Source organism: Schistocerca nitens, chromosome 4, assembly GCF_023898315.1.
Source record: "Schistocerca nitens isolate TAMUIC-IGC-003100 chromosome 4, iqSchNite1.1, whole genome shotgun sequence".
Classification (NCBI taxonomy): Eukaryota; Metazoa; Arthropoda; class Insecta; order Orthoptera; family Acrididae; genus Schistocerca; species Schistocerca nitens.
The window spans coordinates 517,592,869-517,620,456 of record NC_064617.1 but is presented as its reverse complement, the minus strand read 5'-3'; the positions used below and the strand labels follow the sequence as shown (position 1 = coordinate 517,620,456).

General features: G+C 43.3%; 1 protein-coding gene across 2 annotated transcripts in view; it reads right to left on the bottom strand.

Moving 5' to 3' along the window:
* Positions 1–27,588, bottom strand: part of LOC126251546 (1-phosphatidylinositol 3-phosphate 5-kinase) — a 437,758-nt gene that overhangs the window by 366,054 nt on the left and 44,116 nt on the right. For both annotated transcript variants that reach the window (XM_049952056.1, XM_049952057.1), the window contains one exon: positions 20,949–21,138. In XM_049952056.1, the coding sequence (XP_049808013.1) occupies positions 20,949–21,138 (190 nt within the window). The remainder of the gene's footprint in view (positions 1–20,948; positions 21,139–27,588) is intronic.

The window sequence follows — 27,588 nt, the reverse complement described above, 5'->3', positions numbered from 1 at the left end:
ATCCCTAGCCAAATTGTTAAGCTTGGTCTGAGTAAACAATTTGTGCTCTAGACTTACTGTATCACAATGGAATTCATCATCATCTGGTTCATCTAAATCAGATTGTACATCAGAAAATACTTGTTGGAATAGAATTTAAATCATCTGGTGGTTCAGGAACTGGCAAATCTACACCGTGCCCTACTGGTCGGATGGCAGACGGAAGGTTAGGGTAGCTTATTACCTTCTTGTTTTTCGAATTATGACCAATAATATCAACACTGCAAAAGTGGTAATCATTGGAATGTTTTCTTGGCTCCCTCCATATCATAGGAACAATTAATTTAAAGGCTTTTTTCTCCTTTTTGGACCATTTTCTCAGATCTTCAACACACACATAACATACCTTATGCGCCACCCAAGATTTATCTTGATCACCAAGTTTAGATCCAAAGTATGATAGGTAAAGCTTTTTCACAAAGTCTGTAACATTTATTTGCTGATTGTTAATCATAAATTCACCACAAATGTAAGAAACAGGAAAGTGAGGTTAGGTTGCCAGTAAACAAAACACCATCTGTTAACACAAAAATAGTTGACTTTTTTTGCCAGCAAATGTTTTTCAGCAGTGTTACCAATGTCATCTACATTCATTACACCTCCTTTTTAAATTATTTTAACTATATAAAAGCTGTTAAATTCTTTAAAAAATTGCTTAATTTAATAAATTTAACTGTAAAGTCTGAAGAAGTGGTGGGTGATACAGTTTTTTAAGTATCATATTTGGATTTCCCACCCTAAAAACATAAGAATAAGGTATTTTCATCAAAAAAGTTTTCCCACCATTGGCCTGTGTAATTAATGCACAAAAAGATTTATGTTGATTGCTTCATTAGTTTTTTCAAAAAAATAATAAAAATTGCTTATATTATGAGCTGACTGAGGACAATAAACCCTTAAAGCACTGTCTGGAGTTGGTGATAAATTAGTCATTAATATAGATCCTTTAGATTTACGAGTCACAACCAGTGTAGAATTGCAGTTTTTGATCTAACATGAACTTGCTGTGAGCAATTTCCCTTCCCTTTCGCCTGTGCCCTTTCCATTGATGCAATCACGTTTGGGTAAATCAGAAAAGCTCTAGGTCTGGATTGCTGGATAGGAATTGGGATCCTATCTAGTGAGTCCAGTGTCTTTAACTACTGATGCCTTTTGATCATTAGGTAGCATTACTCAACCTGTCAGGGTTGCTAGAGCAGCAGAATTGTCCACATACAATTAAGAATATTCATGTTCCACTTGAGTTAACTCACTCACTACTAAGTGCCAGCCTAATCTCACAGAGCTTTATACACTATAAGAGAAAAAATAAATAAAATAAAATAAAAACAAAACAAAAATGAACATATGCACAACAAAGGAACTGGCTGAATGGGGTCAAAATTGTACAGACAAACATGTAATTACAATTTCAGAAAAATTGGATGATATATTCATGAGAAAGAGCTTCACAAACTGAGCAAGTCAGTAACATGTTGGTCCACTTCTGGCCCTTATGCAAGCAATTTTTCAGCTGGCACTGCTTGAAAGAGTTCTGGAATGTCTTCCTAAGGGATATCACAATAAATTCCATCCAATTGGCACTTTAAATTGCCAAATCCCCACCTGGTTGGAGGGCCCTGTCCATTATGCTCCAAACATTCTTAATAAAGGCAGAGATCCAACGACCTTGCTGGCCAAGGTAGGGTTTGGCAAGCAACAAGACATGCAGTAGAAACTCTTGCCATGTGTGGGCAGACATTATCTTTCTTAAATGTAAGCCCAGGTTGGCTTGAAGTGAAGGGCAACAAAATGAGGCACAGAATATCATTGGCATACCACTGTGCTGTAACACTGCTGCAGGTACAACCAAACGGGTCCTGCTATGAATTGAAATTGCACCTCAGACCATCACTCATGGTTTTGAATCCATATGGCAGGGCTGGTCATTGGTGCTCAGTTTGAAGCAGGACTCATCACTGAACACAAATCTATGCCAATCAATGAGATTCCATGCCAAAGACATCTAGAGATGCTCCAGACAGGGGTGGGATACCAACCTGACATCGCCTGCGGTATGGCCTGATATCCAGAAGGGATAGTCTGGGGTGAAATTTCATTTCATAGAACAACCCCTTTGCTTGTCATCTGTGCACTCTTACAGCACACTGGTATGTTGATGACATTCTACACCCAGTTTTGCGTCTTTTTATTTATTTATTGAATGTATAATAATTTCAAACCTTATACACAACCAGCATCAGCAGCAGAGCTATCACTATACACAGCTACTAACATCAAACATCAACATTCATATATTAAAATGTGCATCGTGAAAACATTCATGGCAATGAGTTATCTGTTATACTTATAAGGTAGAAATATAAGAGAAGGAATAGCGGAGATGCTGAGTCGCGATAGGCACAACAGAAAGATTCTCACAATTATAGGTTTCGGCCATTAAGGCCTTTGTCAGCAATAGACACACATACACACATGCACACACACACACACTCACACAAACACAACTTGCACACATGTCTGCAGTCTCAGATAACTGAAACCACACTGTGTGGTTTTAGTGTGTATGTGTATGCGTGCGTCTATGTGTGCCTAGTGCTGACAAAGGCCTTAATGGCCAAAAGCTACAATTGTGTGAACCTTTTTGTCATGCCTATCACGACTCAGCATCTCCGCTATATGGTGAGTAGCAACTTTCCTTCTCTAACACTCTTACATACAAGTTAGAGTGTATATGTGTATGTCCAGGTTCTGCTACCAAACCCCTGGATCGACAAAAGGCATCACAAGTGTCAGCACAGTGGGGATTTGTTATCTCCCAGTGCCAATATGAATGGAGATAAGGGCAAACACATTCCCCTCCTCCACTCCCCCCCCCCCCCCCCCCACCCCACCCCACCCCACCCCAGGATACACACAAGCTGCTTTGCACAGGAGCCTGTACGTCGTGAGCAAATAAATGATTTTTTAAGCCCCAGCTGTGTAGTCTATCCTACATGACAGACATTTTGTGGGAGTATTATCAACGTGCTTTATTGAAATGTTGAAATGTACTGCAGGGCGCCTACATGTGGCAATCAGCACGGCTGCAGACAGGAGAAGGGCAGAGGAGAATGGGGGAGGAGAAAAGAGACAGAGAGAGAGGGGAGGCAGGGGAAATGTTTGAGGCAACTTAAAGGTGAAGAGGGGTAGTGGGCTGATGGAAAAAGAAGGGAAGAGGCAGAGATGAAATAGAGAGGCGGAGGACGATACGATCAGAGGGAGGCAAGAGGAAGATACTGCCAGAAAGAGGGGTGGAGGAAATGGACAAAAATAAGGGGGAGGATGAATACACAGAGGAGGAAGGGGGAGGGGGGGGGGTTAGAGAGGTAGAGGTGGGAAAATGAGGTGCACAGGCAGGACGAGGAGGAAGTGGGCATGGACAGAAGGGGGAGAGGGGAGGAGGAGGAGTGTTCAATATATGTGTCGAATGCATATGAACGAAAAAGGCTAGTAATGTAATAAAACAAGAGTTAACAATATATTCAGATGTGCAGACTAATACCATAATAATCAAATGAGACATGAGATCTCTCTAAGAGCTCTAGATTTTGATGTCAGTCTAATCCTGGCCAGTGAAATTTAATTAATCCCTGCACAGAACTTGTTGCCTGTGAACTGTGTCAAAAATTTATTCCATCATAAGCTATCACTTGATGGTAAGCTACTTCTACTGTATCCTGTGTTCAAATATTGCCTTACAAAGTGTGAATGTACTTTCCATACCTAAATGACTAATGGGCAACCAGCAGGCCTGACCCAGCATGCGACTGGTTTCAGTCCAGCCCATGGAAGAAATTTGTGAAGACTGAGTGAGGTGCTTGCATTTTACTCCACTCAGAAGACGTTTTTTGGACATATCTGTCGACACTCAGTTTGCCTTGGGTATGCAGCTCACGGTCTGGCTGTTTTGCTTACGCAGCAGGTGTACAATACCATTTCGCTGCTGCTGTATTTCAACAAGATGCAAATGACCTGCTTGTGGCCAAAAATCACAAAGTTTCTCTTAATTGCTTGTCCATTGGGATTGTCTGTTTCATTGTTTTTCTGTTCTTTCTTGTATTGAAATTGGTACATAATACTGTCCATTGTGGATGTATTACAACACTGCAGCTGTTGAAACTGAAGGTATATTATAATGAATTAGCTGCAACCAATTGGTTTTATAGGTGTCTATTTTTTCATGACAATGTTTCACGATGCTTGGTATCCCACTGTCAGATGTTTACATTTATTTATGTGTCATGAACATTATTACTTTATTTCTTTAAAGTCAGTACCACCATTAGACTGTTGTTCATTTACAGTGTTACATTTACACTTGGCTTCAAAGTGCCATTATCAAGTACAAGTTTCTGAAAGCAGATTAGACAGTAATTGTCTAAGTGTAAATGTAACACTGTAAATAAACAACAGTAATGGCGGTACTGACTTGAAAGAAATATGTTATGACTGTGGCCCTGCATTATGAAAAGAATTATTGTTTCTTTACTAATGGCATTGCAAAATTTTACAACAGAAGCTATTAAGACAGCTATTGTAAAAGTCATAGATAAAAAAAAACCTTGTTCATGACATGTAAATAAATGTAAACATTGGAATGTGGGGTGAACATCAAAGGAACAAACTCAGAAAAACAAATTTTTTCTCAGCCATAATTTGTTGATGTGACATGTCAGGAAATGGGTGCCATTCATTTGGTGTGTTACCATGTAAAGATTAACATCACAGATGCTGTAGTTTTGAGTATATGTGCTGGGAGTACTGCTTTCATGTCATGTGACGAGGTGGCCTGTGAGCTTACATAAGTATGTGAATCAGACCCGCTTGGTCTAAATGATAAATACATGGAGACTGTCATGGCCCTTTTAAAGTATTGTCTTTAAGAATTACATAAGTAATGCCACTGTTCTGAAAATTGATATTAACAAAATTGCTAGATACATTTTCAAAGAATTATATAAGTAATGCCACTGTTGTGAGAATCACTATTAACAAAATTACTAGATACATTTTCCAAGTCTTGAGCCAGGTGCAAGATTTTGTTTTCCTACACAGTACCTTGGTTAGTGGCCTAGTAATCTTCATTGACCACTTCAAGCAGTTTTATTGCATTACTTTGAACTCCAGTCTGAAAAATGAAATTGTCAACCTCGCTGGACACCCAAAATATATATTTGATTGATTACACTGGGGTAATAGTGGTGATAGTCTACTACCCATTAATTGGATAATTAACATTGAAGTTTTTTAAAACTGATATGAAAGTAGCTAAACAATAAATTGTTTTGAACAAGTGGAAAGAAAGGCAAAATAAAAGCTTGCACATGTGCATGTGCATCCATCCTCATTCACATAAACACATATACGCATACACGCAATTTGTAATTAATTTGTAATTGGGCATATAGGGAAGGATAGCATGTATATTGAAATTGTAAACAGAGATACCAGATTCATTCAGCTGGCTTATCACCTACAAGTATGTTGAGCCAACCACTCTGTAGACATATTAAAATTTCATTCCCGATAATTTGGTAATTAGGTATGGGGACACACAAAATACACACATCAAAAAAAAATTTGCATCACCTCGGTTCCAAGAGTTCTGGAACCTGTACAAAAAATTGAAATAGAGATCACCATAAACATCATTCTGCCCTTTTTATTGCTCATGAAAACGACACATTGCATGTTGTACCACCATACAGCGAGACCTTCAGAGGTGGTGGTAAAGACTGGTAGGTTGGTTGGTTAAAAGGAAAGAAGAAAAGAAAGGAGACATACAGCACAATAATAGGAGAAAGGAAGAACAAGAAGAATGACAGAAGGGCTCCCAACACTACTATGGACAAAACAGGAAAAGAAAAATACAGAGAGAAGCAAGAAACAGGTAGAAGGGATAAAAACAAATGAGCAGGAGACTGTGGCTGGCCGACCATGAGAATAAAAGGAAAAGCCAGCCACTCTTCAACCCATTAAAACATCCAGCCTAAAAGCATTAGAGTGGAGAACACAAAGGGACAAAGGACATATGCTAAAACTGATATAGCATGATAAAACCCACCGTAATGTATAAAACGTAAAACTAAATTAGCTGATGAGGCATTATCAGCTAAAATTAATGGCAACAAGTTCGGTAACTGAAGAGTCCATCGCAGGGCAGCCAAAGAAGGACAGCTGACCAAGATATGGGCCACTGTCAGCCGGGCGCCACACCGACACTGAGGAGGGTCATCATGGCACAGGAGGTAGTCTTGTGTCATCCAAGCATGGCCAATGCGGAGCCGACAGAGAACCACAGAGTCACTGCGAGAGGCCTGCATGGAGGTCTTCCACACATTCGTAGTCTCCTTAATGGCACGCAGTTTGTTGTGTGTACTGAGGTTATGCCATTCCATCTCTCAAAGCAGGTCAGTTGCAGAGAAGCCGATCTCCATAAGCAGTTTCTGTGTAGCCTGTTTGGCCAGCCTGTCGGCAAGTTTGTTGCCTGGGATGCCAACGTAACCTGGGGTCCAGACAAACACCACTGAAGCCAGCCTGTCGGCAATTTCGTTGCTTGGGATGCCGATGTGACCTGGGGTCCAGACAAACACCACTGAACAACTGGACCATTCCATGGCATAGATGGACTCCTGGATGGTCGCTACCAAAGGATGACAAGGGTAGCACTGGTTGATAGCTTGTAGGCTGCTCAAGGAGTTGGTACACAAAAGAAACGACTCCCCCAGCAGCCATTGGGCAAGGAATGCTGTTAAATATGTCCTCCATGGACATACGCAAAGCCGACGTGATCATCAGCCATCGAGCCATCAGTGTAAACCACTTCATAGCCTCAGTACATATCAAGAATCGACAGGAAGTGGCAGCGGGGAGCCGCAGGGTTAACTGAGTCCTCAGGGCCATGTGAAAGGTCCAGGCGAAGTTGCGGCCTAGGTGTACACCATGGAGGTATACCTGAATGGACCTCAAGTATAGGTGGTAAAGGCAAAGACTCCAGTTTGGAAAGAAGGGATCGGACATGAACTGCAATTGGAAGCCCTGACCTGGGCCACCGATGCGGGAGATGAACTGCTGTAGGTGGGAAAAGGAGACGGTAATTTGAATGCGCAGGAGAACTATGAACATGTGCAATGTTACTGGCCAGTAGTTGTTCACACCTAACCTGCAATGGAGGGACTCCAGCCTCCACCAAGACGCTTGTCACTGGACTCGTCCTAAAAGTTCCTGTCGCTAGGCAAACGCCACAGTGGTGCACTGGGTTGAGTAAACACAACGCTGAGGGCGCCGCCGAACCATAAACTAGACTCCCATAGTCAAGGAGGGATTGAACAAGGGCTCTGTAGAGCTGCAGCAGCATAGAGCGATCTGCACCCCATTTGGTGTTGCTCAGGCAGCAGAGGGCATTGAGGTGCTGCCAGCAGTTCCGCTTAAGCTGACGAAGGTGAGGAAGCCAAGACAATCGGGCATCGAAAACCAGTCCTAAGAATTGATATGTCTTCGCTACATTGAGTGGATTGTCATTAAGGTAAAGTTGAGGTTCTCGATGAACGGTACGATGCCGACAGAAGTGCATAACACAGGACTTTGTGGCCGAAAACTGGAAACCGTGGGCTACAGCCCACGACTCCACCTTGTGGATGGCTCCCTTTAAGCGCCGCTTAGCAACACCAGTACTGGATGGCGTAGTCTGAATTGCAGAAGTGGTCTGCATACAGAGAAGGTGAGATGGACGGCCCTACAGCTGCTGCTAGATCATTAATGGCCACTAAAAATAGAGATACACTCAATACAGAGCCTATGGGACCCCATTCTCCTGGATATGGGTGGAACTACCGGAGGCACCAACTTGGACACGGAAAGTATGAAGTGACAGGAAATTCCGGATAAAGATCGGGAACGGGCCTTGGAGACCCCATTTGCATAATGTGGCAAGGATATGATGTCGCCAGGTCGTGCCATACGCTTTTTGTAAATCAAAAAAGACAGCAACCAGGTGTTGCGTCTGGAAAAGGCTGTTTGGATGGTAGACTTGAGGGACACAAGATTATCAGTGGTAGAGCAACCCTGGTGGAAGCCACTCTGACATGGAGCCAGTAGTGCTACGTGACTCCAGGACCCGACCCAACCCAACCGCCGACACAACATACGTTCCAGCAGCTTACAAATAACGTTGGTGAGGCTGATGGGCTGACAGCTATCTACATCAAGCAGGTTTTTACCTGGTTTGAGCACCAGAATGATGGTGCTCTCCCACCATTGCGAGGGAAAGACATCATCGTACCAGATGCGGTTGAAGATGACGAGGAGATGTCACTTGTAGTTAGATGAAAGACATTTAATCATCTGACTGTGGAGTCAATCTGGCCCAGGAGCTGTGTCAGGGCAATGTGCAAGGGCACTGAGGAACTTCCACTCCTATAAATGGGGTGTTATAGGATTCACTGTGGCGTGAACTGAACAAGAGGACTTTTTCTTCCAGCCGCCATCTGACAGTGCAGAAGGCTGCGGGGGAGGGGGGTAATTCTCTGATGCACAGGCTCGAGCATAGGGCTCAGCAAAGTGATAGGCAATCGCGTTTGCATCAGTAGATAACACCATTTATGTTAACACCTGTTGGGGCCTGGTACCCGAAAACACATTTGATCTTTGCCCAGACTTGGAGACTTGGGAAGATTATGTATGGCAACCAATGGTTGAGGCATATCTCTCCCAACTCTTCTGCTTCCGTCGTCTGGAAAGTTGATGAATGCAGGCATGGAGCCGTTTAAAGGCTATTAGGTGCTCCAGGGAAGGGTGCCACTTATGCCGCTGTAGAGCTCGCCAACACTCCTTAATTGCTTCAGCAACTTCCGGCGGCCACCAAGGGACTGCCTTTCGGATTGCCTTTTCTGCCACAGAAACAATTGTTTTCGTCACCTGCTCAACTATCACATCGAAGTTACCATGTGGGGGAGATTCAACAGTAACAGCAGAGGTGAAAGTTTCCCAGTCCACCATGTTTAAAGCCCATCTGGACAGGCATCCATGGGCCTGATGCCAGGGCAGTGACAGGAAGATGCGGAAGTGGTTACTACCACACAGGTCATCATGTGCTCTCCTGTGGATAGATGGGAGAATTCCTGTGCTGCAAATAGATAAATCAATGGCTGAGTAACTACCATGAGCCACACTGAAATGTGTGGCGGCCCCAGTATTTAAGAGTCAGATGTCGAACTGAGACAGTAAAGTTTTGACATCCCTGCCTCGGCCAGTAAGCATGTTGCCACCCTACAATGGGTTATAGGCATTAAAGTCTCCCAAAAGTAGGAAAGGTTTAGGGAGTTGATCACTCAGTGCAGCTAATACATTCAGAGGTACTGCACCATCTGGAGGAAGATACACATTGCAGACAGTTATTTCCTGCGTCCTCCTCATTCTGACAGCCACAGCTTCAAGAGGGGTTTGAAGTGGCACAGTTTCACTACAGACTGAGTTTAGTACATAAACGCAAACTCCACCTGACACTCGATTATAGTTGCTATAGTTCCTGTAATATCCCTTGTAGCCATGGAAGGCAGGGTATGCATTGCTGGGAACCAGGTTTCCTGGAAGGCAGGGGTCTGAATTGCCAGGAACCAGGTTTCCTGGAGGGCAATGCAGAAAGCAGGTGTAAAACTTGACAGTTGCTGTAGCTCAGCCAGGCAGTGGAAAAAACCACCAAAATTCCACTGGAGGATGATGTCATCATGAGACTGGGAAGGCATGGAACATTCAATGAGGCAGTTTACGACTCAGGGTCACCTGATGCCACCGACTTATTACCTGAGCAGTCTATATCCACTGTGTCTGTGTGTCCGGCAAGATCTATGTCCTCAGTGGAAGCCAGAATCTCCACATCATCCGCAGATACAGAACTTGTAGGTAGCGGTCATGTGGGTGCCACCGCAATTCCCGTGGTCTTGGGGTTGTTCTTTTTGGATTTCTCTCACTGCTCCTTGAGTTTCCCTGGCTGGGAGGGTGTCTTCTTTCCCACTAGCAGAAACCTGGGAAGGGAGTGACCCAAGGGACCCCTTCCTATTAAGAGCTGACGAAGACTTACACTTGTCCGGCTGAGAAGTGGAGTTGGAGGGGCTGTGCTCCCAAGGTAGGTGGTTTGGGAGCGATAGGGGGGGAAGTGCCCCCCACCATCGAAGGGGCAGGTGTAGTCTTCTGTCTCTGAGAGGTGACTGGGATTGGCGGAGTTGATGGTGCTAGAACTGTTGTAGCAGCAGCATAAGACGATGTCATTTGTACAGGATGTAGGCGTTCAAATTTCCTCTTAGCCTCAGTGTAGGTCAGTTGGTCCAGGGTCTTGTACTCCACTGCTTTCCTTTTTTTCTGGAGAATACTGCAGTCAGGCATGCAAGGCAAATGGTGCTCTCCGCAGTTGACACAGATAGGAAGCAGTGCACACAGAATATTGGGATGTGATGGGCATCTGCAATCTCGACATGTGACACAAAGTAGAGTGGGAAGACATATGGCTGAACTTCCAGCATTTAAAGCACCACATTGGGGGAGGGATATAGGGCTTTACATCATAGCGGTAGATCATCATGTTGACTTTCTCGGGTAATGTATCACCCTCGATAGCTAAGATGAAGGCACCAGTGGCAATCTGATTATTCCCCAGACCCCGGTGGACACGCCAAACAAAATGTACACCTCGCAGCACTAAATTGGTGCGCAGCTCATCATCAGACTGCAAAAGAAGGTCCCTGTTAAATATGATACTCTGGACTATATTTAAGCTCTTATTGGGCATGATGGTTACAGAAGCATCCCCCAGCTTGTCACAAGCTAGTAATGCCCATGACTGGGCAGAGGATGCTGTTTTGATCCAGACTGACCTAGATCTCATTTTGGATAAGCCCTCCACCTCCCCAAACTTGTCCTCTAAATGATCAACAAAAAACTGAGGCTTCATTGTCATGAAAGATTCCCCATCAGCTCTCGAACATACAAGGTACGGGGCAAATAAGAGTTGTTGTCATTCTTAACCTGAGGTTCCTCCCATGGTGTGGCCAGGGAGGGGAACTATTTGGGGTCATACTTCTGTGCATTGAATTGAGCCCATGAATGCTTAAGAGACTGCTGGTGTTTGACCACCAGCAAGAGATGATGTACGCTTCATCGCATGTCATCCGCCCTCATGCCACCCACTAAAACCAGGGCCCCGGGCGCCACCCAGCTGCAGCAAAGGCCACCTGGCAGGATGGCCATTGCCAGGAGTCCCAATGCCCCAGGGTGACGAGCATCTACTCCTTGGTATATGTGTGGAGTTAAAGGCACAGGCATCAGCAGAGCGATCCCCGTGTGGTCAGGGGTCTACAACTAACAGGGCACATGGCAGCCCCACCACAACTAACTGGATACCGTGCAACCAAGCAAACAAGTCTATTATCATTGTCAGCGTAGAAAATGATACTGCACAGTTGATGGAAAAATATGCACCCAGGAGGATGATCTCGCCAAACAGTTGAAGAATGAGCAGAAGTGCAGATCTATGTCGGCGGAGGATGTGATAGGTCTCAGTGCATGATAGACACGATGATGCACCTTGTAAGGCGCCCTTCCCCAATTGGCTCGCTCTTTGGAAAAATTTTGAAACATGGGATTTCCAACCCTAAAGGGGACCATCACATAAAGGCCGAAACATGTGAGACTCCTTTTGGTCACCTCTTACGACAGGCAGAAATACCTCAGACCTATTCCAACCCCCAGCTCCACATGGGGTGGTAAAGACTGATGTACACTCTAATACCCAGTATCACATCCTCTTGCATTGATTCATGCCTGTATTCATTGTCTTATACTATCCACAAGTTCATCAAAGCACTGCTGGTCCAGACTGTCCCACTTTTGAATCTAACCCAGGCATGTTCAATAGGGTTCGTGTCTGTAGAACATGCTGGCCACTCTAGTCGAGTGATGTCATTATCCTGAAGGAAGTCATTCACAAAGTGTGCACAATGGGGGCGGGAATTGTCGTCCATGAAGGCGAATACCTCGCCAATAAGCTGCCGATATGGTTGCACTATCGGTCGGAGGATGGCATTCACATATCGCACAGTGATTACGGTGCCTTTCGTGACGACCAGTGACATACGTCGGCCCCACATAATACCACTCCAAAACAAGAGGGAACCTCCACCTTGCTGCACTTGCTGGACAGTGTGTCTAAGGGGTTCAGCCTGAATGGGTTGCCTCCAAACACGTCTCCAACGATTGTCTGGTTGAAGGCATATGTGAGACTCATTGGTAAAGAGAACGTGATGCCAATCCTGAGCAATCCATTTGACATGCTGTTGGATCCACCTGTACCACACTGCATGATGTCATGGTTGCAACGATGGACTTCGCCATGGATGTCGGGAGTGAAGTTGTGCACCATACAGCCTATTGTGCACAGTTTGAGTCGTAACACGATGTCCTGTAGCTGCATTGCTGTCACGGTTCCTCTGAGCCATAATCCGTCGGTAGTGGTCATCCACTGCAACCTGTTGGGCCCCCTCCATCTAATGGGTGTTCACACATGGTTGTTTACATCTTTGGGCAGGTTTAATGAGATCTTCGAACAGTCAAAGGGACTGTGTCTGTGATACAATATCCACAGTCAACGTCTGTGATACAATATCCACAGTCAACGTCTATCTTCAGGAGTTCTGGGAACTGGAGTGATGCAAATCTTTTTTTGATGCGTGTGTATCAGATTTGTCTCATTACCAAAGCAGCAGGAGCAGATCAGCAATTACAAGGAGAATTACCCTCTTGTAAACAAACAAAACTTGGTACAATAGAAAAGGGGATTGGGAGAATGTGGAGGTGGCACACCACATTTTGTCTTTGTATATTCCCTAATGGCTCTTTTATCTGTTACATTTACAATCTCACTGTTATGCAAAAATATTTAGCACAAATAGACAAATACAATTTCTTAAATGCATACACTTTCAATGTGGTGTTCCTAATAAAATTCCAAACCACGAAATATTTTAAGTGAATTTTCTGTATTGTACAGCACATCATACATGGGATGCAATAGTGCCTGCAATTTGTATTCTGTGCACCATCAAATTAGTCTTCTGCTTTAGATATTCATCCTGTTATCCGCTCCGTCTATATCAAGATCAGAGATAAACCAAGTTTCATGTCAGCTCTACACACACGCACGCGCGCGCGCGCACGCACGCACGCACACACACACACACACACACACACACACACACACACACACACACACACACACACACACACACAAAAATCACAAGCGCGTGTGCACCCACACGCACAAGCATGCGCAGAAGCAAAGTCAGTAATCTTAATATTAGAAAATTTTACCGTAGAAGCAAACAACTGTATAGGTGTTCATGGGTCGAAAATTCACGCAGTAACTAACGTTTTATGTGGACAGACATTAGAAAAACAGGTTTACATAATATTTTGCCCTTTAAGTAGCTGCAGTAACATAAAAACGGTTTTAATTTGGAGATTTCTGTTTTTGCTATTCACATGTGGATTTTATTTATTTTGCACCTCAGCCAGGTCTGTAGCAGAGTTGTGATTGTGTATCTTAAGATCTGAAATTAAATATGGATAACAAAGATTATTATTATATTATCAATAAAGCATACTCCCACATATTTATATTTTATTTTTCATTAGTTGAAGTTACTAGAGATCACAATATAATTTTTCTACACACACAGTTCTGGAGACACCCTCATTATTTCACACTCACAGTCATTATTGCCTGTCTCATTAGGGATATCAGATGGAGGCTTGTAAAAATCCAAATCCAATTTCATACTCTGATGTCAGTTCTCACTAAAATGAATTTCAAGCAAGTGTTTGACATCAGCCAATTTCTTAGGATTGACAAGGTTGTTGCACAGTGGTTGAGTGCATTGAGCAATATGGGTATCCTTTTTTGTTATATATTTAAAGTGACCAACATCTCAAAGGTGTTCCATAGGATTCAGGTCAGGACTCCTAACAGGCCAGTCCATTACAGGGATGTTGTTCTCACGTAACCACTCCGCCACAGGCCGTGAATTACGAAAAGCTGCTCGATCGTGTTGAGAGATGCAATCGCCATCCCCGAATTTCTCTTCAACAGTGTGAAACAAGAAGATGCTTAAAATATCAATGTAGGTCTGTGCACTGATAGTGCCACACAAAACAACAATGGGTGCAAGCCCACTCCTTGAAAAGCATGACCACACCATAACCATTGCCTCCGAATTTTACCGTTGGCACTACACACACTGGCAGATGATGTTCACTAGGCATTCACCATACCCACACCCTGCCATCGGATCGCCACATTGTGTACCATGATTTGTCACTCTACACAATGTTTTTCTGCTGTTCAATCGTCCAATGTTTACGTTCCTTACACCAAAGGAACAAGCAAGGTGTCGCTTCACATTTACCGGCATGATGTGTGGCTTATGAGCAGCTGCTCAACCATGAAATCCAAGTTTTCTCACCTCCCACCTAACTGTCATAGTACTTGCAGTGGATCCTGATGCAGTTTGGAATTCCTGTGTGACGGTCTGGATAGATGTCTGCCTATTACAAATTATGATCTTCTTCAACTGTTGGTGGTCCCTGTCAGCCAACAGATGAGGTTGGTTGTACGCTATTGTGCTGTACGTGTCCCTTCATGTTTCCACTTCACTATCACATCGGAAATAGTAGACCTAGGGGTGTTTAGGAGTGGGGAAATCTCGAGTACAGACGTGTGACACTAGTGACACCCAATCACCTGACCATGTTCGAAGTCCGTCAGTTCTGCAGAATGCTCCATTCTGCTCTCTCACGATGTCTAATGACTACTGAGGTCACTAATATGGAGTACCTGGCAGTAGGTGGCAGCACAATACACCTAATATGAGAAACATATGTTTTTTGGGGATGTCCAGTTACTTTTGATCACGTAGTGTATATTGTCCTGGCTGTTGGTAGACGTCTTGAGCATGTATCTTAAACAGGGAGAAAGCTGAAAATGTGAGGCATTCAGAGGCTTCAGGATCCTTTCTGCTTCAGACTTTTATCTGTGCTATTCATTTTACAGTATATCTTACAACCTAATAATAGCTACTGCTGTAAATGTCTCAAAAGAAGCACTATTAACACAATGCATGACAACGTAATGTCTTGCTACAGTTTAACAAATGAAAAACAATGGCTGGCAATCACATGGAGAAAATGCAGTCTCTGACTGCTGAATGTGGATATTGCAGGCTTCGCTTCTCAGACTGTAACAGATGATCACGGAGATTATAGAATTTGCTTCTAACACCAGTTTTCAGCAGGTAAATAAAACCATTTACAGCTGCTTTTGCATCTTTAAACCGATGGATGCTACTAAAAACCATCAAGGAGAATCCATATCTGACAAAGTAACATAAAAATAATTAAAAAATGGAGATTGCCCACTTTGCTTCTAGGTACTTCAAAAGTAACGCAACAGATGCCATTTTATATGCTAGCACTACTGCAGGACACTTGGTAAATGTGAAACAACCCAAAAATCATTTTGTAAATGACAATGAAAGAAAAAATTTCATAAAGTCAAGCTAAGCAAATAAGAAAATGACCAGTAAATACACAATACAAAAGTTAAAATTTTTGTCTTTCCTTATTATGGATCACAAAGTCTCATTCAAATGACACATACACAACGGATTTCCCCCCCACCCCCTTAAGGAACACACTGACTGTTTTATTGTTTATTTAAGTACAACCCAGGTTTTGGTCTTTTATGCCCTTTTCAAGTATTTGATTTTATTTCTTTAACATATATTGCAGGACACTTAACATGTTGTCCAGCTATATACGTTAAAGAATAAAATCATATCTAAAAACAAAGATGATGTGACTAACCAAATGAAAGTGCTGGCAGGTCGACAGACACACAAACAAACACAAACATACACACAAAATTCAAGCTTTCGCAACAAACTGTTGCCTCATCAGGAAAGAGGGAAGGAGAGGGAAAGACGAAAGGATGTGGGTTTTAAGGGAGAGGTTATGGAGTCATTCCAATCCCGGGAGCGGAAAGACTTACCTTAGGGGGAAAAAAGGACGGGTATACACTCGCGCGCACACACACACACACATATATCCATCCACACATATACAGACACAAGCAGACATATTTAAAGACAACGAGTTTAGGCAGAGATGTCAGTCGAGGCGAAGTGCAGAGGCAAAGACGTTGAATGACAGGTATGAGTGGCGGCAACTTGAAATTAGCGGAGATTGAGGCCTGGTGGGAAACGGGAAGAGAGGATATATTGAAGAGCAAGTTCCCATCTCCGGAGTTCGGATAGGTTGGTGTTGGTGGGAAGTATCCAGATAACCCGAACGGTGTAACACTGTGCCAAGATGAGCTGGCCATGCACCAAGGCATGTTTAGCCACAGGGTGATCCTCATTACCAACAAACACTGTCTGCCTGTGTCCATTCATGCGAATGGACAGTTTGTTGCTGGTCATTCCCACATAGAATGCATCACAGTGTAGGCAGGTCAGTTGGTAAATCACGTGGGTGCTTTCACATGTGGCTCTGCCTTTGATCATGTACACCTTCCCGGTTACAGGACTGGAGTAGGTGGTGGTGGGAGGGTGCATGGGACAGGTTTTACACCGGGGGCGGTTACAAGGATAGGAGCCAGAGGGTAGGGAAGGTGGTTTGGGGATTTCATAGGGATGAACTAACAGGTTACGAAGATTAGGTGGACGGCGGAAAGACACTCTTGATGGAGTGGGGAGGATTTCATGAAGGATGGATCTCATTTCAGGGCAGGATTTGAGGAAGTCGTATCCTTGCTGGAGAGCCACATTCAGAGTCTGGTCCAGTCCCGGAAAGTATCCTGTCACAAGTGGGGCACGTTTGTGGTTCTTCTGTGGGAGGTTCTGGGTTTGGGGGATGAGGAAGTGTCTCTGGTTATTTGCTTCTGTACCAGGTCGGGAGGGTAGTTACGGGATGCGAAAATCCTGCCCTGAAATGAGATCCATCCTTCATGAAATCCTCCCCACTCCACCAAGAGTGTCTTTCCGCCGTCCACCTAACCTTCATAACCTGTTAGTTCATCCCTATGAAATCCCCAAACCACCTTCCCTACCCTCTGGCTCCTATCCTTGTAACCGCCCCCGGTGTAAGACCTGTCCTATGCACCCTCCCACCACCACCTACTCCAGTCCTGTAACCCGGAAGGTGTACACGATCAAAGGCAGAGCCACATGTGAAAGCACCCACGTGATTTACCAACTGACCTGCCTACACTGTGATGCATTCTATGTGGGAATGACCAGCAACAAACTGTCCATTCGCATGAATGGACACAGGCAGACAGTGTTTGTTGGTAATGAGGATCACCCTGTGGCTAAACATGCCTTGGTGCACGGCCAGCACACCTTGGCACAGTGCTACACCGTCCGGGTTATCTGGATACTTCCCACCAACACCAACCTATCCGAACTCCGGAGATGGGAACTTGCTCTTCAATATATCCTCTCTTCCCGTTTCCCACCAGGCCTCAATCTCCACTAATTTCAAGTTGCCGCCACTCATACCTGTCATTCAACAACATCTTTGCCTCTGCACTTCCGCCTCGACTGACATCTCTTCCCAAACTCTTTGTCTTTAAATATGTCTGCTTGTGTCTGTATATGTGTGGATGGATATGTGTGTGTGTGCGCGAGTGTATACCCGTCCTTTTTCCCCCTAAGGTAAGTCTTTCCGCTCCCGGGATTGGAATGACTCCTTACCCTCTCCCTTAAAACCCACATCCTTTCGTCTTTCCCTCTCCTTCCCTCTTTCCTGATGAGGCAACAGTTTGTTGCGAAAGCTTGAATTTTGTGTTTGTTTGTTTGTCTGTCGACCTGCCAGCAATTTCATTTGGTAAGTCACATCATCTTTGTTTTTAGATATATTTTTCCTACGTGGAATGTTTCCCTTTATTATAATCATATCATTAATTTGAACCCAACAATTACGTTTGTTATTGTCGCTGTTGCATTTCGAAATCTTTCCTGTCGTCTTATTTTCTCTTTCTGTTTTTACCAGTAGTGTCACTTTGTATTCACCTTCCCCTTTTTACCGTAATCTACTATACAATTTTATCCCGCCTATATATACTCAATAATACGTAACCCACTTCCAAACCATAACCAAAAAAATTTATTTTCCGCTTTCAACACTACCGCTGCTATAAAATCCACCGTTTCTAGTTCAATAACAGCTGCTTTCACGTATTAAACAACCATTTCGGCTAGTTCTAATAACTTTCACTTTATTTCCACTTCCGTTTTTCGCACATCACTGATCATTTTTAGCCGCTCCCCACAGGTTTTAACGTCATTATTTCTTCGTCAGACAATTGTTAGCCCCATTTTCGTAATCTTTCACCACTCCTTTTAATACATTTACACGTTTGTTCGAAATTTTCCCAAATTTCTCCGTCCTTTAACGTGTTTTAGCGGCAACACAACCACCTAACCTTTATGGACATCATTGTCTACCAACCCAAGTTCACCACAGTATCAACTTAACCAACACTTTTTCGCCTTTTTTCATACCAGATCCCCAGTTGCTTTCTAGTTCACCTTTATCTCTCCCCATATACTTTTATTTTTATTTTCATTTCAGCCTCTGTTACACTTTCCACCTTCTAATACCATGTCACCCTCACAACACCCCCACAACGACCCCATTAAGTTTTATTTACATTCCCTCCGCAAACATGCCCTCGCCCTAGCCAGATTATGCTCCCATATTTCATTTACTCAGGGTTGTCTGACATTTGGCATTACCCCCAAAGGCCTCACACTTAAAGTTCCCATCTCTGGCTGCAATCCTTCTTTCCATCAGTCCCTATACCAGTTCCAAACTGAACAATCCATTGCCCTCACCCACCTAATCCTTCACCTACACATCAACTCAGCCAACGAACACACCCGTCAACTACTATCCTTAGTAAAAGTCCTCAATGTTTCCTCTCCCACATCCACACCGGCTGTTCAGAGCATCCTCCTACAGGCCAACCGCAAATTAGAACAGCATGCCACCCTCCACCTCAAAAAACTATCCAATCTCCTGGTTTCCCACCTCCGGAAAGGCAACTCACTCACCCTCCACAACCTTTCCAGCAAACCTCAACCTCCTCTCATTGCACACAAACCCAGTCTCTCCCATCTACTCAATCTCCCACTTCCAGCTCCACTCCCTCCAAAACCTCAAAATTCCAATCAACGCAATCTGGAACCACAACACCCTAATTCAGTAGTTAACCTTTCCTCCAAACCTCTCTCCCAATCCGAAACCTCTGTCCTATCCAAAGGCCTCACCTTCAGCCCCACTCCCAGATTCAACCAAACAGCCCTCGTCAAAGATTTACTGTCCTACACTCGTACTCTCTGCTGGAAGTATCACTTTGCCACGAGGAAAAATGATCCTAATCCTACTCCTAATGATCCAACTCCCCAAGACACTATCCAAATTGAACCCTGCCTGGAACAGTTCCGTCCTCCGTCACAGCGGGACCCACCTCCTCTTCCTCAAAATCACCCTCTCCAAACCTTCCATGAATTTCTGACTTCCAGCCTTACCTCTCAATCCTTCTTAAAAAACCTTAATCCTACTCCCAACATCACCACTGCTGAAGACCAAGCTATCCGTGATCTGAAGGCTGACCGATCCATCGTCATTCTTCCGGCGGACAAGGGTTCCACGACCGTGGTACTTGATCGTCGGGAGTATGTGGCTGAGGGACTACGTCAGCTTTCAGACAACACCACATACAAAGTTTACCAAGGTAATCCCATTCCTAATGTCCAGGCAGAGCTTCAAGGAATCCTCAGAACCTTAGGCCCCCTACAAAACCTTTCACCTGACTCCATCAACCTCCTGACCCCATCGACAACCCCCACCCCTACCTTCTACCTTCTTCCCAAAATTAATAAACCCAACCATCCCGGCCGCCCCATTGTAGCTGGTTACCTAGCCCCCACAGAGCGTATCTCTGCCTACGTAGATCAACACCTTCAACCCATTACATGCAGTCTCCCATCCTTCATCAAAGACACTAACCACTTTCTCGAACGCCTGGAATCCTTACCCAATCTGTTACCCCCGGAAACCATCCTTGTAACCATTGATGCCACTTCCTTATACACAAATATTCCGCACGTCCAGGGCCTCGCTGCGATGGAGCACTTCCTTTCACGCCGATCACCTGCCACCCTACCTAAAACTTCTTTCCTCATTACCTTAGCCAGATTCATCCTGACCCACAACTTCTTCACTTTTGAAGGCCAGACATACCAACAATTAAAGGGAACAGCCATGGGTACCAGAATGGCCCCCTCTTACGCCAACCTATTCATGGGTCGCCTAGAGGAAGCCTTCTTGGTTACCCAGGCCTGCAAACCCAAAGTTTGGTACAGATTTATTGATGACATCTTCATGATCTGGACTCACAGTGAAGAAGAACTCCAGAATTTCCTCTCCAACCTCAACTCCTTTGGTTCCATCGGATTCACCTGGTCCTACTCCAAATCCCACGCCACTTTCCTTGACGTTGACCTCCATCTGTCCAATGGCCAGCTTCACACGTCCGTCCACATCAAACCCACCAACAAGCAACAGTACATCAAATACTTAAAATGGCATAAAAGGCTGAAACCTGGGTTGTACTTAAATAAACAACAAACAGTCAAATGGCGGTGTGTTCCTTCAAAAAATATTGTATGACTGTTGCTCAACAATGCATAAAATGTTCCACTACATTGGACATAAAGCTATACACTCTTAGAAATATAATGAACTTATCAGCATACCGGTACATCCCATTATCTTTCCAGGAATTTCTTGATTGCAACACCGAGAACAAAATATCTGTCCACAAACACGGCAATGATGTTTTCTACGAAAAGTGGTGAATTTTTCACCACAGTCATAACATTCCTTACTGACTGAATCAGGCATCCAGTATTGTTTGAGGTCAGTATCCTTATATGACTGCAATCCCTGGAAAAAGATATGCTTTCACAAGTTAAACTACAGAACTCGTGTGTGACCCAATTAATCATAAGTAAACAATGGTGATTATAAGGGTAGGAACAGTTATAAATAATAACAACTGTGATATCTCTTACACATTATCACTTTTACAAATGTTTCCAAAAGGTTTAGGTCAGTATTCTGATGTTACAGCTGCAGTTACCCTTACTAGCAAGTAAATTTCAATCCTTCTGAAGACTAAGTTAGTAGATGTTTACATGTAATTGGACAAAAAAATTTCATAATGGAAGAATATTACTCTGGAATGCCCTCTCTAACAATGTTTCTTAATTTTTCAACATTTTCTCACGATAAGTCAATACACTTTTCTAGTGACAAATTAGTTTACTGAAGCTACCACAGAAGAACTAAATATTTTATTCTCCAACCAACAGCTACAATGTGCATCACATCAGAGAGAGAGAGAGAGTGTGTGTGTGTGTGTGTGTGTGTGTGTGTGTGTGTGTGTTGTGGAGAGTGGGGTAGGGGTGGGTGGGATTGGGGGGGGGGGGGGGGGAAGGGGGAGAAGCATGATGAAAAGGGGTCTCCTTGTGTATGGTGGCAAATAAGGATGAGACATTCTATCACAATTCAGATACAGCACTGGTGCAGTCAGGAGAAGAGCAATGAATTTCACCCAGCAATACTCAGGTGAAGCACCCAGAAAAAAAACCTAAATCTTATGGACTGCTTGTGGATAGTTTAGATGGGTGCAGAGGACAGTTCAGCATCAGTTTGCCTTCTGACCTGACATGTTTTCCAGTTGTGCAGTGTGAAGTAGATGAGATGATCCAACATATGGTATCGCTGTGGAAGGGGAAATGGCATGTTGGCATTTAAAACTCAAATAAAACATTCTTTGTAGGCATACACCAACATATACAAACTGGACAACAATCACATGACCGCTAATGATCACAAGATTAGCTGGCCCAGCAACGAATTCACCTACCCAGAGGGGCACTGCATGTGAGTTGGGAGAATGTTGACCTGAATTCAATTTTCTGTTGCTTCTCACAAAACTAGATCTACAGCAGAATGTGATAAGCTCATAATAAAAAATACATATTTGGCCAAGGCCACAGAACAGACAGTAATATTATTACATGTATGGTTTGTCTGGAGTATTATAAATATGAGAAAAACTGATGAAGTAACAAGAATTGTAGCAGTGTGTTTTAATTATACGATTCCACAGTTGTGATTAGTTGAAAAAATAGACATTCACAAACACCTCTATAATAAAAGGCAAGCAGATACTTTAACAGATACATGAACTACCAAATTTGCTATGTTGTGTGTGTGTGTGTGTGTGTGTGTGTGTGTGTGTGTGTGTGTGTGTTTTGTGTCAGAGAGAGAGAGAGAGAGAGAGATAATGAGCACTGCCTACCATAGGACTGAATGCCATCTGATAGTAGAGCAGGCATGTGACGTGGTATGGTAAGTGAAAAGTGGTGCAGTGGCGGGAATAATTTTAGCAGCAATTCGAGCAGTAGATGGGGAAATCCACTGACGTAAACTACTTTGACAAAGGGGCAGACTGTCATAGTCAGCAGTGCCCGAGAACAAACATTTGGAAAGAGCAAAGCTGGTAACCTGTTCACATCCACTGTCATGAGAATTAATGGAAGTGGTTTAAGAATGGCAAAACCACAATTAGGCAACTAGGTGTTGGACGTCCATGGCTCAGCACAGAATGTGGATGTCAAAAGCTTGCCTGCTCTGTAGCAGCTTTGAGGACAAAGTACAGTGCTGGAGTAGTCATAAGTGTTTCTTAGCACACCATTCAGCATTGTTGAATATGGAGCTTCGCAGTAGACAACCCAATGACTTCATCAATTACTGCAGTGTCTACAGGATCATTGAAACTGAACCATGGATGAATGAAAAAGTGTTGCCTAGTCTGATGAAACACATTTCTTGTTACAAAAGGTTGGTCATCATGTCTGGGTACAGCATCATCCAGGTGAACAGCTGCTCAAAAAGCACATCATATCATGGACACGGGCCATTGGGGGCAATATTAAGCTATCAGGGACATGTAGCTGTGCTTCCATGGAACCTGTAATAGTAATCAAAGGCACAAAGATGGCAGTGAACTACTTGGACATTACTGAGAACCTAACACATCCCTTCATGCCTATGTCTTCCATGACGGTTATAGCAGGTTTCAGTTGGGTAATCGCCCATGTCACAAGGCCACAATCACTCTACAGTGGTTTGAAGAACATGATAGGGAACTCATGTTGATGTCTTAGCTACCAAATTTACCTGATCTGAATCCAATGCAACACACATGGGATGCTATCAGGCAACAGCTCCATGACTACAAACCACCAGCCTGTAATTTGCAGGAATTGCACAACCTGGGCACAGACAATTCATGCCAAATCTACCAAGGACTTTCCAAATCTATCACACATGGAATTGCTGCTGTATTGCATTTCAAAGGTGGACTACCATGCCACTAAGCAGTTGGTCATAATGTTTTGGCTCATCAATGTATACATAATGATTAAGAGTTAGACATCAGAACATCCTGTAAGGGAATATCTACAGTTATTAATTTCCACATTATCTATAGATTTAATTCCAAAGGTTAAAATTTACATTTTAAATACCACTGACAATTCACGAAATAAATTTCTCTTCTTATCCTCATTTGGCACCCTAGTACAGTAGAACTGATAGGCACTATGAGGGTGTAGCTGTAGTCACTAAGGAGGGTTAGAATTCACAAAGATAGGAAACATCACCATGCAGAAGTGTAGATGATTTTGAGATCGCAACATAAAGAATTCTGAAATTAAATTTAATAACAGACTCAGTGTATCACATTCCATAAAAATGTCTGAAATACTTTAGAAAAAAAGAGAATGTTACATAAACAACATAAGTTCAACAAAATGTGAGATTATAAAGAAGAATTTAAATGGTTTGAAAAATAATACAATAAAGTGTTCAACAGTAAGATTCAAATACTAGCCATTACTGTTAAAGAAGAACTCTAAAATATCAATATGCCAGCAGTCAGAGAGAGATTTTTGTCAGGATATGAAGCAAACTACTCCAGAACTTCCTGCTATAAAGAGAAAGTATCACAACAGATCTGGAAGAAAATGACAAATGTGCATAACCACTAAAACAAGGGAAAGTTGAGGTTGGAATAGCAACAGTTTTATGAAAAGGATAGATTGCTACTCACTATAAAGATGACACGCTCAACTGGATACAGGCACGATGAAATGACTGGAGCGGCCAGAAATAGCTGTTATGTGTGTGAGAGATGTGAACGCATGTGTGTTTTTTCCTTTTCTTGTCTGCAACTCAACAATCATCTCTACTGTGACGAGTAATCAACCCATTTCATAATACTGTTAAACCCAAAAAACTTACAATAGCTCATTTGACTGGCAAAACTAATGCATAGTATTGATAGATACCAAAAAGTTCCACAAATAAAGTAAAACAAATAGTGGGCATCATAACAATGGAAAATGGGAAAATCACGAAAACCAATGAAAAAATTGTATATATATATATATAAGAGTAGGGCCGAAACTCTTTGTCTTCAAATATGTCTGCTTGTGTCTGTATATGTGTGTGTGTGTGTGTGTGTGTGTGTGTGTGTGTGTGTGTGTGTGTGTGTGTATGTGCGCGAGTGTATACCCGTCCTTTTTTTCCCCCTAAGGTAAGTCTTTCCGCTCCCGGGATTGGAATGACTCCTTACCCTCTCCCCTAAAACCCACATCCTTTCGTCTTTCCCTCTCCTTCCCTCTTTCCTGATGAGGCAACAGTTTGTTGCGAAAGCTTGAATTTTGTGTGTGTGTTTGTGTTTGTTTGTGTGTCTATCGACCTGCCAGCGCTTTCGTTCGGTAAGTCACGTCATATTTGTTTTTAGATATATTTTTCCCACGTGGAATGTTTCCCTCTATATATATATATATATATATATATATATATATATATATATATATATATATAATGTTGCTTTAGTACTTAAGTGGGACAGCTAAAAATTTAACACAAGGGTCTTGTGGAACGTAAGTTCCAGTTGCTTCCCAAGATGGGATGAGTAGTCAGAACAGATGTGTATGAGGGGTAGTAGAGGGGGGGTATGAGGCAATAACGTGGAGCCATTTCAGTGTTGCTATGGCAGTCATTATTTCAGAGAGCCAGAAGAAGATAATAGTATTAATACTATCTCCCATAAACAGCAAGATTTGTGCAGTTATCAGGTTTCTGCACTGCCATAAGCAAACTCCAGCAGAAATTCACCACCAATTTTGCCATACATATGGACTGAATATTAAGACTTACAGTGTGCTCAGATGATGGTGCAGACTTTTCACTATAACCAATGTGAACAGCAAAAGAAGTAACGGTCAAGATAACATGAAGGAAACACTAAAGGCTGTTAATAACTAAAGGATACACACTGAACAGCGGTTAATGTGATAATGAGCAGGATTTCACAGTACTCAGCTCTGTAAGAACTCTTTACAGTGAAGCATCTTTATGTAAGTGTTACTAACCTCAAAGTTGTTAGCAATTTTAAAAATTGTTGAGAGAGATGTACCATGAGAATATCCTTATGTACTGGAAAAATTAATGGGTAAAAGGCTAGGTAACTCAATAAACAAGAACTGAATGTCAACTATTCCCAAGGAGAAGAAGAAGAAGAAGAAGAAAGGCAGTAGGAATATTTTCTGACCTAAAACAAAACATTTGAGATTGTCAACAATACTCCTCTTCTTACTAAGCTTGAAAGTTACAGAAATAGAGGATTGTAACAATACCAGAGAAGGAAAGTTGCTACTCACCATATAGCGGAGATGCTGAGTCGCGATAGGCACAATAAACAGATTCACACAATTATGCTTTCGGCCATTAAGGCCTTTGTCAGCAGCAGACACACATACACAGCGCGCGCGCGCACACACGCACGCATGCGCGCGCACACACGCACGCACGCACGCGCCCCCCCCCCCCCCCCCCCCCACACACACACACAAATGCAACTTGCACACACATCTGCAGCCTAGGAGAGCTGAGACCACACTGCAAACAGCAGCCCCAGTGCATGATGGGAGTGGCGACTGGGTGGGAGTAAGGAGGAGGTTGGGGTGGGGAGGGGGAGGGATAGTATGGTGGGAGTGGTGGACAGTCATGTGTTGCAGTTTAGACGGAGGGCAGGAGAGAAGGTGTGGAGGGAGGAAAGGGTAAGTAGTGGAAAGGAGATAAATAAAAGAAATTAGAAGACTGGGTGTGGTGGTGAAATGACGGCTGCGTAGTGCTGGAATGGGAACAGGGAGGGGGCTGAGGACAGTGACTAACGAAGGCTGAGAAATAGAGGATTATCAAATGAATGGATTCATTTGCTTCCTAAAGATTATAAACAAACAAAAGTAATATATGAACAGGACAAATAACAAGTAGTTTCAGAATATCAGTCCAGAGTGACTCAATGACCTATGGTCTCTCTCTCAAGTCAGTAATGCAATCACTTTTGTTGTTATTGATATTAATCATTTGAACTTCCATGTTGAAACAAATAAAAGTGTTGAAGTATTCTTTTGGTTAAGTCACAAAGCAATGTAAAACAAAGCATATGATCACTGAAAACATTTTGTAGACACAATAATCAATAGTACATAACAAATATAATTAGGAGGAATCATGACTTTGTTTCTTGTGCTGTATATTTTATTTGCAGATAGAACCCATGGCATGCACAAATGATACCATTGGCGTCCCCTATTATCAACAGGGGCCAAATGGAAGTGATTTTGCTCAAATACATGGCTGATTGCTCAATACGGAGGAGGAGACCAATCAGAAAGGTCATCGGCCCCAAGATCAAGTATTGCAGAAATCAAGGGAAAAACAACACAAACAGCACAGTCCAGTCCAGTCGAGAGGAAGGGATAACATGCAAACAAAGAGGGAAAAGGGACATCAGTGGAGCAGGAGGAGGAAGCCACAGGAGGAGGTTGGGTGGAAACGGGGAGAGCAGGGGTGCCCCAGAAACGCTACGTGCTGTGTGACATCAGCACTGCCACCAACCCATCCTGACACCCACACCATACCATTACCATGGTACAACGGGGACAACACAAGGGGAAGAAGACACAAGAAAAGGGAAAACAAAACAGCACAACAGACCAGATAAAATATAGGGAAAAGGATGGGAGAACCTGGCTTGTGTGGAGGCAAGGTCAAGGCCTCCATACCAACACTTGCGCTAACTGAGGGATTCAAACTCCAGAGGAAAATTCAAGTACTTATACCTGAAAATACAAGTGACTTTCATGAAGAAAACTGAGGACAGACGTAACCATGCAAGGGTCATCCACTAACACCTGAGACAGCATTGGTTGGTTGACTTGGGGGAGGGGACCGAACAGTGCTGAGACA